The sequence below is a fragment of the Eschrichtius robustus genome, chromosome 11 (assembly GCF_028021215.1).
Source record: "Eschrichtius robustus isolate mEscRob2 chromosome 11, mEscRob2.pri, whole genome shotgun sequence".
Taxonomy (NCBI): domain Eukaryota; kingdom Metazoa; phylum Chordata; class Mammalia; order Artiodactyla; family Eschrichtiidae; genus Eschrichtius; species Eschrichtius robustus.
In genome coordinates this window covers 48985560-48997512 of record NC_090834.1, presented here as the reverse complement: position 1 = coordinate 48997512, position 11953 = coordinate 48985560, and the positions used below count along the sequence as shown (strand labels likewise).

General features: G+C 47.7%; 1 protein-coding gene across 1 annotated transcript; it reads right to left on the bottom strand.

Moving 5' to 3' along the window:
* Nucleotides 1-922: 922 nt before the first annotated feature.
* FZD4 (frizzled class receptor 4) lies at nt 923-5647 on the bottom strand. Its single transcript, XM_068554797.1, has 2 exons — nt 5037-5647; nt 923-2906 (listed from the first exon to the last, which is right to left on the bottom strand). Exons 1-2 carry the CDS (start codon nt 5319-5321, stop codon nt 1578-1580), a joined length of 1614 nt encoding a protein of 537 aa, XP_068410898.1. The 5' UTR covers nt 5322-5647; the 3' UTR covers nt 923-1577.
* Nucleotides 5648-11953: the final 6306 nt, after the last annotated feature.

Here is an 11953-nt window from a genome sequence, read left to right as displayed (position 1 = left end):
GGTGATTAGAAGGCCTCAGGCAGGTTAGGAGAAAGGCCAGTTACAATTTTAAAAGAATTGCAGCTTTTGAGAGTCTGCTAGGGGGTACCCCCTTGCAAGGAACATACAGCATAAATTTTAAAAGCTCTGGATACCTCTGCAAAAGGCAATTAAGACCTGTGCTGTTCGAGTTTGCAGTTCATTTCATATGGTCTACACTTTATTCCCTACGAACCAATCAAGCTCCTGGCTGGCATTCTGGAGATTCATTAAGCACCATATAAATACTCCAGGCCACACTGCCTCCAAGGAAATCTTATACGGAGCCCTTGCCAATTACTAGGAAATAATTATGCACCAAGTAGTTGGATTAGCTGTCCTTAGCTCCTTTTACAAAATTGAAAAAGTCTCCATTGTGGTAAGTAGACCAGACTCTGATAACATTCTTATGCTAAAGGGAAAAAAAGGCACTATCATTCTGAGAATGCAAGCTGACCATAGCTTTAAAGTCAGCTGAGTAACTATTATGTCATGGTCCAAGAATGTGCTTTTAATTGTAATTGACACACACAAATTACATAGCTAATCTGTGTGAATGCAAAGTTGCCAAGAAACTTAACATTTTAGCTCTTCCAGACTGGCGTCTGCATAGATGCAATCACACAAAGTAAAATATATTAAGTCCCCGTTGCTCAATGCAGTCGGTCTCTGGGGTGGGTAAGGTAAGTCGAGTTGCTAAATATCATTTTCCTCTGAATTAAGTGATTGTCAAGAAAGTGAATCACCCTTCCTTTCCCCCTCATTAGGCGTGCTGCAGTGCAAAAATTCCTATAAAAATACCTGTTTTTGAGTCATTAACGTAAAATGGAGAAAACAGCAGCAGCCTAGGACAGAGCTGTTGAAATTTAAGAGGAAAAGAGAGAAGAAAAATCCACTGGATACCTTATGTGTGTTTGTACAGTACTTTTGTTTGTTCAAACAATTCTGTTTTATGACAAAGGCACTGAAAGATTCTGACACCACCTCTTGGGAGAGCAATCCACAAAGTTCTAAACAGCAGACAGTACACCACAGAAAATGTTTATGTTAGACCAGCCAAACTATAAAACTCTTGTAACACTTCTCTGAACCCAGCGTTTCCAGTGTTTATAGATCGCTTTGCTATCTGAAAGACCCAGTTAGTATTTAAAATTTTTAAAGGGTTAAAAAAGTTAATCTTTCTCCCTGCAAGTTGCCTACTCACAGCTCAAATCCCACCCTGCAGGGAAAAGCAGCATGCCCTGGACCTCCTGGAATCTAGGCAGGACCTCCACGCTCCAAGCTGCGACCTGCTAAAGTGATCAATGTTTTGACTTTTCACAGCTTTGAAAGCCTCTAACCGGCTTTTCCATTTTGGATCATTCCAAAGTCCGCAGCAAAATCATTAGTTTTATGATGCTGGGGGGAGACGGGGGAGAGTGGTGGAGGGTTATGGGGGTCACTTAAGTGTTGCTAGCCTGTTCAAACTGAGATTCACTGCATGAAGCTTTTAGTAGCATTTGCACTGCAATGCTGGCACACCCCCTTCAAAATCTGGAAAGCATGGAGGCTGGCTAGCCTTATACCACAGTTTCATTGCCTCTCCCAGGCTTCACCCAACCATTCCCTCTTTTTTCTCTCTTTACCTTCCCAGAATTCACCAATCTGTTGGAACACTTCTGCCACGTGTGAAGAGTTTTGGCAGACCAAATCCACATGCCTGAAGTGATGCCTACCAGCAAAGACATAAAAATTTTCAACATCTCAACTGCCATATTGGAGTCATCTGCGGAATACCGGAAGAGCGCCCAGTTGGAGATTTCATAGAAATAACAGGCAATCACACAGGTTGCAGGCACCGTGTACAGGACTGAGAAGACCCCAATCTTGACCATCAGCCTTTCCAACTTGTCTGTCTTTGTCCCATCCTTTTGAAGATTCGACCGAATTTTGAACAAGGCCACCAAGCCTGCAGCAATGAACAAGGTTCCAATCACCAAGTAAGTGAAGAGCGGAGCCACCACAAAGCCCGTGAGGGCATCAAGGTTTTGGTTCCCCACGTAGCACAGGCCAGTCAATTCATCTGCATCCACCAGTCTCATTATCAAGATGACAATGGTTTTCACTGCAGGGATAGCCCAGGCTGCAATGTGGAAATAAGAGCTGTGCATTTCAATGGCTTCATGACCCCATTTGAGTCCCGCTGCCAAAAACCAAGTGAGTGTCAGAATAACCCACCAGATGGAACTGGCCATTCCAAAAAAGTACATCAGCAAGAAAATGATTGCACATCCTGTGTTCTTAAGTCCTTCTTGGATGAGAACAGGTTCTGCTGCCTCTTCAAAATCGCAGGATATCCTTTCCCGGCCTACAGTCAGCCTGACAATATAAGCAATGCTATAAATATTATAGCACATACTGAGAAATATGATGGGGCGCTCCGGGTAGGAAAACCTGGCAGAATCGATCAGGAAGGTCAGCACAGTGAAGGCGGTGGAGATGAAGCACAGGCTGGCCCACACGGCCATCCAGATATCGGTGAACTCCTTGGCCGAGCGGCTGTATAAGCCAGCATCATAGCCACACTTGAGAACGCAGTTCAGGCTCCTCTTCACCCAGATGTACTGATCAGAGTTGGTTCCCACGGAATGGCACTCTTCCCCAGGCTGGATGGGGGTTTTGTGAGGTAAGGGCACCTCCTCATCACCTGGCCCTTCCATGCACATGTGGTTGTGGTCATTCTGTGGTGGGAATTTGCTGCAGTTCAGGCTCTCCGGCCAGGCAAATCCAAATTCCTTCAGGACAGGCTCGCAACGTCTCTTGACCGAAAGACACATCCCGCCGCAGGGGCCGATGGGGATATTGACCTTCTCTGTGCACATGGGCACATACACGGAACAAAGGAAGAACTGGAAAAGTCATGAAACGAGCAAAGAAAACAATGACTTGGAAGTTTGACCAAAGGCTTGCACAAAACTGACTTGAATGCTTCTGGGCAAAGTATGCATCTACTTTTAAATCAGTCTACGGGGTGTCTGTTGACTCTGACCTCAAACAAATGTGCCTAATAATCCATCACTTGCACACTTTTTTTCTTTTGGGTCTAGTAATCCTTTCCAGGAGAACATAGATAAATAAATATATAAAAGGGACTCAAAGAATTACATAATCCCTTTTTGCACAACACTTAGGGAAATAAACCTTAAAAAGCTGACTTTGAGTCTCCCTCCCCTTTCAGCTACTATTTGAAAGAGCTGGACAGACTAATCAAATGACTCAGTCCTTTGGGTGATGGGGTGATTTATTTTTACCCCCATTTCTTTATCACCGTAAAAATAAATGTAAAAAAAAAAGTAGATACGGCTTCTCTCATGTTAATATTCTCTCCTTTCTCTATTTTATCCCCTAAAATTATTTTTTTAACCAGTCTCATATTGAAAGAGAAAATGTCCTCACTGAGATACTGTTAAATCCAAGGATGGGATTGCAGGTTGAAGCCTCTGGATACCAGGGGTTTGTTTGGCCAGGTTTCCTCAAAGAATAATAATGAAGCACAATAGGAAAATATAAATGTTCAGTCCCTGAAACTGCAATACCAGCAGGGGAGAGTCCAGTTGCTGTCCTCAATTCCTCCAGCATTGATAAACAGTCTGCTTGGCTCCTTACAGATGTTGTCTATGAAGTCTAGAGTTACAAGTAACTATTTTCCAGCATGTAAAGGGATCCAGTCCTGTCCTTCAAAACAGCTTGGCTGCCTCCCCAGGATACATGTAATTAAAAATATATATCCCTGCAAAAGCTGTTTCGCCAACAAAATTGTCACTGATGTCAGGATATGTGCTGTTTCCAAACTGAGAGCTAGAGAATCATTTTCTCAAGTTTTTATAACCTAGTTCTAAAGTCCTGAAACTTCCAAAGGGACATTTTACCAGCAACAGGTCTAATCCCAACCATCTTTCTGAAACCACAATCCAACTTTCCAAATGACCTATGTAAAAACATGCACCTAGTAAGTCAGCTGCCTGCCTGTTTCTTATCTCTCAAAAGTTACAACCAGAACCACAGATTTCTAAGGCTTTTAGCCTGCATAACTATCCTCTATTTCCCCCAACTTCTCTCTTTTCTAAACTTCTAAAAATCACTCATAGCCTCACCAATCAAAACACAACCAGTGTTAACATTTTTAAAAATTTCCTTTCGGTTCTTTTTTTTTTTTTTAAATGAACTGGTTGTTGTTATAAGGTTATATAATCACCCTGTATATGCAAATTCTTCACTTTTTATGGTAGGATGAACATTATCTATATTATTACATAAGCTTTAACATTTTTAATGACTGCAAAAAAAAAAAAAACAAAACCAAAAAAACTTCCAATACACAAACTACCTTCTGGAGCTTGACCATACTAACGCCTTTTTCCCAAGTGATATCTTCTCCCCTTCCAAGTACTAAACCTGCCCTTAACCCTGAGGCTAAGAAGGAACTCAAGCCATCGCAGCCATTCCTTACTGCATGACCTCTAAAATCATGCAGGACGACGCGAGGGGCCATTCTGCAGAAACGGGGCAGGGGTGTTTCATTTAATAACACACCCAAAAAATATGGGGGGAGAAAGGAGGTCGGTGAGGGAGGAGAAATTCCCGTCTCCTTATCTCTCCTTCCAAGTCTTAGCTGCAGCTGGCTGCCCTGCCTGGGACTCGCCCACCGAGCAGCGGCGGCCAGAATCCTTGGCAAAGATAACTCTCAGCTCCACTGGGGTCAGGGGCTTGGCCAGACACGGGTGGGCAGGGGAGAAAAACGGAAGGGCGGGGTGTAAGAGTGGGTTCTTTCGCAGGCCAGATGACTTACACAATGTTTTGGCTTCCAGTCCCTGAGAAGGGACAGAAAAGTGGGGGTGGGAATGGAAACCACTTCTCCAGGATAGTTAATACCCTTCAGACCTAGGAAGGGGGCAGGGGGCTTGACTTGGCAAGGGCTCCACGGAGTTAGTTTGGGGCGTCCCTGCCCAAGGGGTCCCGCCCGGGGTAGGGGCGCCCACCTGCAGCTGGCTGGAGCAGCCGTACTGGATGAGCGGCGTGAAAGTTGTCAGCTGCAGCTCGGCGTCCGTCTGCAGCTCGTGCCCCACCAGGTTGGGCATCTTGGTCACGTTGTAGCCCAGGTTCTGGCACATAGAGATGCGGATGGGGTCGCAGCGCCGCTCCTCCTCGTCCCCGAAGCCCCGCGCCGGCCTCAGGAGCAGCAGCAAGAGTAGCAGCAGCCGCAGGCTGAGACCGACGCCCCCGGGGGCCCCCAGGACGCGCGGCCCTGCGCCCCGCCAGGCCATGGCCAGAGCCGGGGGGCAGCGGCGGCGGTGGCGAGGGCTGCTCCAGCAGACACCCCCAGTTTGCACGGGGGAGCCGGCTGCCCGCGCTGCTCCCAGCTCCGGGAAAGGAAGTGTGATAAGGCGCCAAGGGCGACGAGGGGGCAGCCGCCGGGCTCTCCAGCAGCTGCGCGCGACTGTGTGGGGTATTAGACGCCCCCGGCCGGGGCCGAAGGACAGACTGCGAGGGTCATGGCCACAGGCGGCGAGCCCCCAACCCGGCGCCGGCCGCGGCCGCTCAGCGTCTCCGCGAAGCCCGCCAGCACGCAGCGCCGCACCACTTTCACCACCCGAGCCCTCCGAGGCGCTGGAGGTTTGCTGGGCGGTGGCGGGACGGGACGGACAGCGCGCCTCTCCAATGGCCGGGCGCCGTGGCCAGCGAGGGGCGGGGCCGCTCTGCCCTGGGCAGGGTCAGGCTCCCGCCCGCCCGCCCCCCTCCTCCGCCCCTCCCTCCCGTCCCGTAGCGCTCCGCCCCGCTTCCCGGCTCTCACTTTCCTCCCACCCGGTTCTCGGCGCTCGGGGGCCAGGCGGGGATGGAGCCGAGACGCTCCAGCTGGGCCAGCCTGCCCCTTCTGTCCCAGGTGAGAAGCGCTCCCAGAGGAGTCGGCTCCCTTTTCCTTTTTTTCTTCCAGCTGTCACCTCAGCCCGTGGCCACTTCCCCATCAAGCAGAGAAGCGTATACAAAGAACACGGGATTTGGATTTACAAAGATTGTGGCTTTAAATCCGGCTGTGTGACCTTGAGCAAATGGCTCAGCCTCTCGGCGTCAGTTTCCTCATCCGTAAAGAGACTTGGGAGGATTAGAGATAACGCGTAAAATGCTTAAGCACCGTGCCTGGTACAGCGTGAGCTCGCAGCTATTTTCACTCCGAACTTGCTTGGGTTGGAGCCCGCCCCCCTCTCCCCGCCCCCAGCCTCGGCCTGACCTGCACCCGGGAGCTGTCTGTCTCCAGCCGCGAATGGGGGGAGGCGCCCCGGAGCAGCCGACCAGCCAACGGTCTCGCGCTCCGATTTCCTCACCGTATGAAATGAAATTCCACAGGGGGATTCGAAAGGAAATGAGACCGGGACGCTCCGTGCTTCTCGGCCCGCCGCCCTTCCTGTCTCGGGGACACGGTTTCTAAATAAGGTTGGGAGGGTGAGAGGGCAGGAGGGGAGAAGCCTGACCTGTGCATGGGGGGCTGAGAAGGCGCACAACCGCCGGGGCTCACCTTCCCCAGCCTCCCGGGCATCCCTCCCCTGCAGCCTGCATCTCTTTCTGACTTATTCTGCTTCTGCGGGAGTCCTGGGGCTCATGGCAGCCGTTTTTCGATCCAACTTTTCCCTCTCACTCCCAGCCCTTCTCCCCACCCGCCCCTCCTTGGACGGAGCTTTGTGCTAGCCCACACTTTCCACTTTCCAGTCGGGCCAGGGAAACCCTCAGCAGGTGGATTCCTAAGCCATTTACTCGTTGCAGGACTGTGGTCAAGCCAGTGTGCCTCTCGGAGCCTCAGACTGGCCATCTGTAAAATAAGGAAGTTCATATCTCCCCCCACACAGTTGTTCTGAGTTAAATGAGATAATGCGTGTAAATCGTTGAGCGCACTGACACATCCTAAGCGCCGAATAACTTGGTTATTGTTCTTGTTGTGGGACATCTTCTGCAGCCCAGGTCTGAGGATCTGGGTTAAGAGCTTTCTACTCTCTTCCTGAGGTATTTTGGCCCAACACTTATAGCACTGTTTTCCAGGGACTTGATGACAGGGACCAAGTTTTAATGTGTGTTTATAACCTCCCATTTCAGCTAAGTCTGGCATATGGCAGAGGCTGGATGCAAGTTGGAAGGAGCTCTGTACCACTCATGTGGTGCCCATTCATCTCTGCGGAGTAATGCTTGAGACCATTGGCCTACAGAGATGAATAAATGATTAGATGAATGAATCAAATGAATAGATGATTCTCACCCTGTAGGAACTCACAGGAGGAGACAAAGAATAAAAAGACAACTGTAGGGGTCTTCCCTGGTGGCGCAGTGGTTGAGAATCTGCCCGCTAATGCGGGGAACACGGGTTCGAGCCCTGGTCTGGGAAGATCCCACATGCCGCGGAGCAACTAGGCCCGTGAGCCACAACTACTGAGCCTGCGCGTCTGGAGCCTGTGCTCCGCAACAAGAGAGGCCGCGATAGTGAGAAGCCCGTGCACCGCGATGAAGAGTGGCCCCCACTTGCCACAACTAGAGAAAGCCCTCACACAGAAACGAAGACCCAACACAGCCAAAAATAAATTAAAAAAAAAAAAATGACAACTGTAACTCGATGTGTAAGTGCACACAGAGAGAATTGTGGGTAAATTGAAGGTAGAGGTAGCTGAGTTTGGAGGGCTGCCCAAAGGGGGATAATCAGCAGAATTCTGAGCTACTGGACAAAGCAGAGCTATGTGCGATTGGCACTTCTCCTACGGCACTTGCGGGGAGGGGAGGGGAGCTTGCTTTGTGCTAAAGATACGTGTACATGGTTTATTAAACAATGGAGTCCGTGAGGTCAAGGAGCAGGAGCTGTCCCTCGCACAGGGCCTGGCACACAGAGGGAACCCACTGGTGTTGGGTGAAGGAATACCATTAAGTCAATAACAAATAACTCATATAGAACCTTTACTTTGTGCCAGATACTGTTTTACACACTTTACATGCATTATGTCATTTATTTCACACAACAGCCTGAGAAAACTGATGTTCCGAGAGGTTAAGCAGTTTGCCCAAGAGCACAGAGTAAGTGACAGAGAAGGACTCAGATGCATATCTGCCTGGCCCAGAAGTCTGTGTGCATGGCACTGCTCTTACAGAGGAAGCTGCTTGACACTTGGCCTAATCCATAGTTAAAGATGATACTTTTGTGATCTGGACCTCTTATTCCTAGAGCCCGGGCATCCCTGCCTCAGCCTGCTTGAAGCGACTGTCTCCTTTGAGAGCACTTCAAAAAGCCCCTTGCCCGTCAGAAGCTTTTCCCGTCAACAGCTTTTCTTTCCCGGCATGGAACTCATCGCAGGTATTTTCCAAAAAAGAAAGCCAGGGGAATCACATTTCAGTCTGAATGTGGAAAGAAAACAAAGACCACGACTTAGAACTAAGTCTGAATGGCCTGGAGCTCCTCAGCCTCCCTCTCACAGAGTGGTTTACACAGTCGACAATCTGCGCCTGGTGACAGGCATGGCATGTTTGTCTTTGTTGCAGAAAACACTTCCCCAAGGGAGTTCCAGGCAGAAGGCTATCCACCCTGTGACACGCAGAGCGTTTAGGAGAGGAGTAGAAGGTAGGGACTTGGGAATAGACCTTCTGTTAATCTAAAGGGCAGGCCATGGGTCCCTAGTGGCTCTGGCCTGAGTGCCTGGGCAGCTTCTTAGTCCACTCCCTGAGTAATAAGGATGCAGCCACTTTGGAGCGGCAACAAACATGACTTCAGCGGGCTGTTGGGCAGTTGGAGGGCTCTCCATTTGCATCTAATGAGAGGCTGGGTTCTAATTAACTCCTGTGATGTGTTAATTTTTCAACCTGACATTTTCTGCTCTCATAGATTCTTGTAATGGTTCCTAAATTAAAGGCTGCATTTGAAGACTAACGTTTAGGTTAAAATCCACCACCTGGGGGGGTGGGGGGGCCTATAAACATCCTTTCCCTCCTAAGGGAAACCTCTCATTTGCAGTTCTTTGCTAACCCAATTAAGTGCTGAAGTAGTCACCCTAGAGCCTGCTTTTTATTTCCTGCGAAACAATCCAACTAATCCATATTCAATAGCTTCCAAGAAAAGTCTTATTCCAACCACTCATGAAGAAACCAGCTTCTTTGAATCTGAACAGAACATTTAAAACTCACAAAGAGCTGTCTTGATAGAAAATGCAAGAAAGTGGTTCATTATTATCCTGTTTGGTTTTTGAGGGGAAAATTCACTGCGACTAAAACCTCATAAGGATTGGGAATTTACGGTGGGACAACAGAAGCATAGGGAGAAGCCATGCCCCATCCCATGGGTTTATGGACAGTCTAGGTGCTGCATCTTACCCTGCACCCGAACTAGTTATAAAACAAGAACATGTGTACTGAATAAAGCAGAAGGGAACACTAATCTTGCTCAAAGTTGAGGAATCAGAGGCCCCAAGTGGTTAAGTAACGGCAGAGCCAAATCCCCTTCTTATCGTGGTTGCACCATTAGCTAGCAGAGAAGAATCAAGTCACCATAGAACTCTTGGGTATCAAGGAATCAAAGCCCTGTTGTTCCTCTTTCCAAGCATAAAATGGTACAGAGGACACTCTTACTTGGTGGTGGTGATGGTTTAATGCACAGATGGGCAACCAATAACCTTTGCAGGAGACAAAAAGTAATGCAAACATTTTATACCTCCACAACCTCGTTTCATTTCAGTATTTATCAGTCAAGCCATTAGCAAATGTTTAATGATGTTTAGTCCAAATAACCATTGTGGACATGTCACTGAGCTGAGTACTGAGTGGTATGCAGATATAAAAGGAGGTCCCTGCCTTCAAGGACCTTATAGTCATATTGGAGGAGATTAAGACATGAGACCAAGAGTAAAACAAGCTTGTTTATAGTTAAGTGCTTTTTCTTGAGCTCTCTTACTGTATTATACGTTTGGTTTCTTTGTTTCTGTTTTTTTGTTGTTTTTTTCAGTCTCCTTCACAATCCTCTGAGGTCAGAGGCTGTGCTGAACAGCAAAGAAAAACACTACCTGACCCAACGAAGGCTCTCAATAGATATTTGTTGAATAAATAAATGAATGGGGGACTTCCCTGGTGGCACAGTGGTTAAGAATCCGCCTGCCAGTGCAGGGGACACGGGTTCGAGCCCTGGTCCAGGAAGATCCCACATGCTGTGGAGCACCTAAGCCCATGCATCACAACTACGGAGCTGGCGCTCTAGAGCCTGTGAGCCACAACTACTGAGCCTGTGTGCCGCAACTCTTGAAGCCCACGCACCTAGAGCCCATGCTCTGCAACAAGAGAAGCCACCGCAATGAGAAGCCTACGCACTGCAAGGAAGAGTAGCCCCTGCTCGCCGTAACTAGAGAAAGCCCGCGCGCAACAACAAAGACCCAACGCAGCCAAAAATAAATAAATAAATTTATTTATTTAAAAAAATAAAATAAATGAATGGTTCAGGCTATAAGTGCTCTAGTTCTTCAGAAAAAGAGAGCTTTTATTATGTGCTGGGTATAGGTGACAACCAAAATACAACCTAACTGGTCCCAGAATGATGGTCAAGTCTATTCTATAAGCCACTCCTGCAAAACAGCTTTCAGCTTTCCTCTGAACTTGGTTGTTTTTGCCAATCATTTATCTTCCTTTTCTATTTTATTGTGCCAATTCCTAAGTCTTTTAAGGTAGAAAAGTGTCTTGACCAAATTGTTGTTTGATTCAGAAGCCTGTTTCTCTACTTCATAAATCAGCTGAAGACATTTTCTTATCACTGTTCATTGGCTAGTTGACCACTCATTTCATTATTGTCAGCTAAAGCCATTAGCAATCATACATGCTACAACACAGGCTGTCAGCAGGGATCTCAAGCCAAGGAATTATAAGTCAGGGGATCACCTGTAAATGATACATTTGTAGAAAAATCAGAATGTGAGCTTAGCTATGAGGCATGTGTAAATTTCCAAGAGCCCTTGGGAAGCATAGAAAAGAAGGCACCTGTAATAATATTCTCACAGGCATCACTCTCATCATTTGATACAGGTGAGATATGAACAGGAATAAAAGTGGTGTTAAATAATTACCAAAGGGTGAACTAGCCACCTGCTATGGATAAGCAAGAACTAGACTAGACAGTGTTCCAGGTGGTGGTTTTAAAACAGCCTCAATTTCTTCGACATTCTTCCCATTAAAGGGCAAAGTATATGTTCCCTTTCCTTGAATCTGGAAGGGGCTGTGACTCCTTCAACCAATAGAGTGTGGAGTAAGTGACACTAGGTGACTTCCAAAGCTACGTCATAAAAGGCCTTGCGGTTTCTACCTTATTTACTGGGAAATTCATTTTAGAGCTCTGAGCAGCCTTGTAATGTCCAACTACCTTGATACCACCATGCAGGAGAGGCCACATATAGGCTTTCCAGTTGATGGTCCCAGATAATCCTGTCCTTCAGCCATCCCAGGCCAAGTGCCAGAAATGTGAATGAAGAAGCCATCTTGGAAATGGATTCTCTGGCCCCAGTTGTTCTCACCCTCAGCTGTTTGAGTCATCCCGGCCCAGACATTGTGGAGCATAGAAGAACCATCCTTGCTGTGCCTTTCCAAATTCCTGACACACTAAATCCATGGTTGTTGTTTTATGCCTATCTTAGTCCATTTGAGCTGCTGTAACAAAATACCACAGACTGGGTGTCTTATAAGCAGATATTTATTTCTCCCGGCTCTGGATACTGAGTCTAAGATCAAGGCACCAGTGGATTCAGTGGTAAGGGTCCACATCCTGGTTCATAGATGGATGCCTTTTCGCTGTGTCCTCACATAGCAAAAGGGACAAGGGAGCTCTCTGGGGTCTCTTTTACAAGGACATTAATCCCATTTGTGCCTGCCCTCATGACCCAATCACCTCCCCAAATCCCCA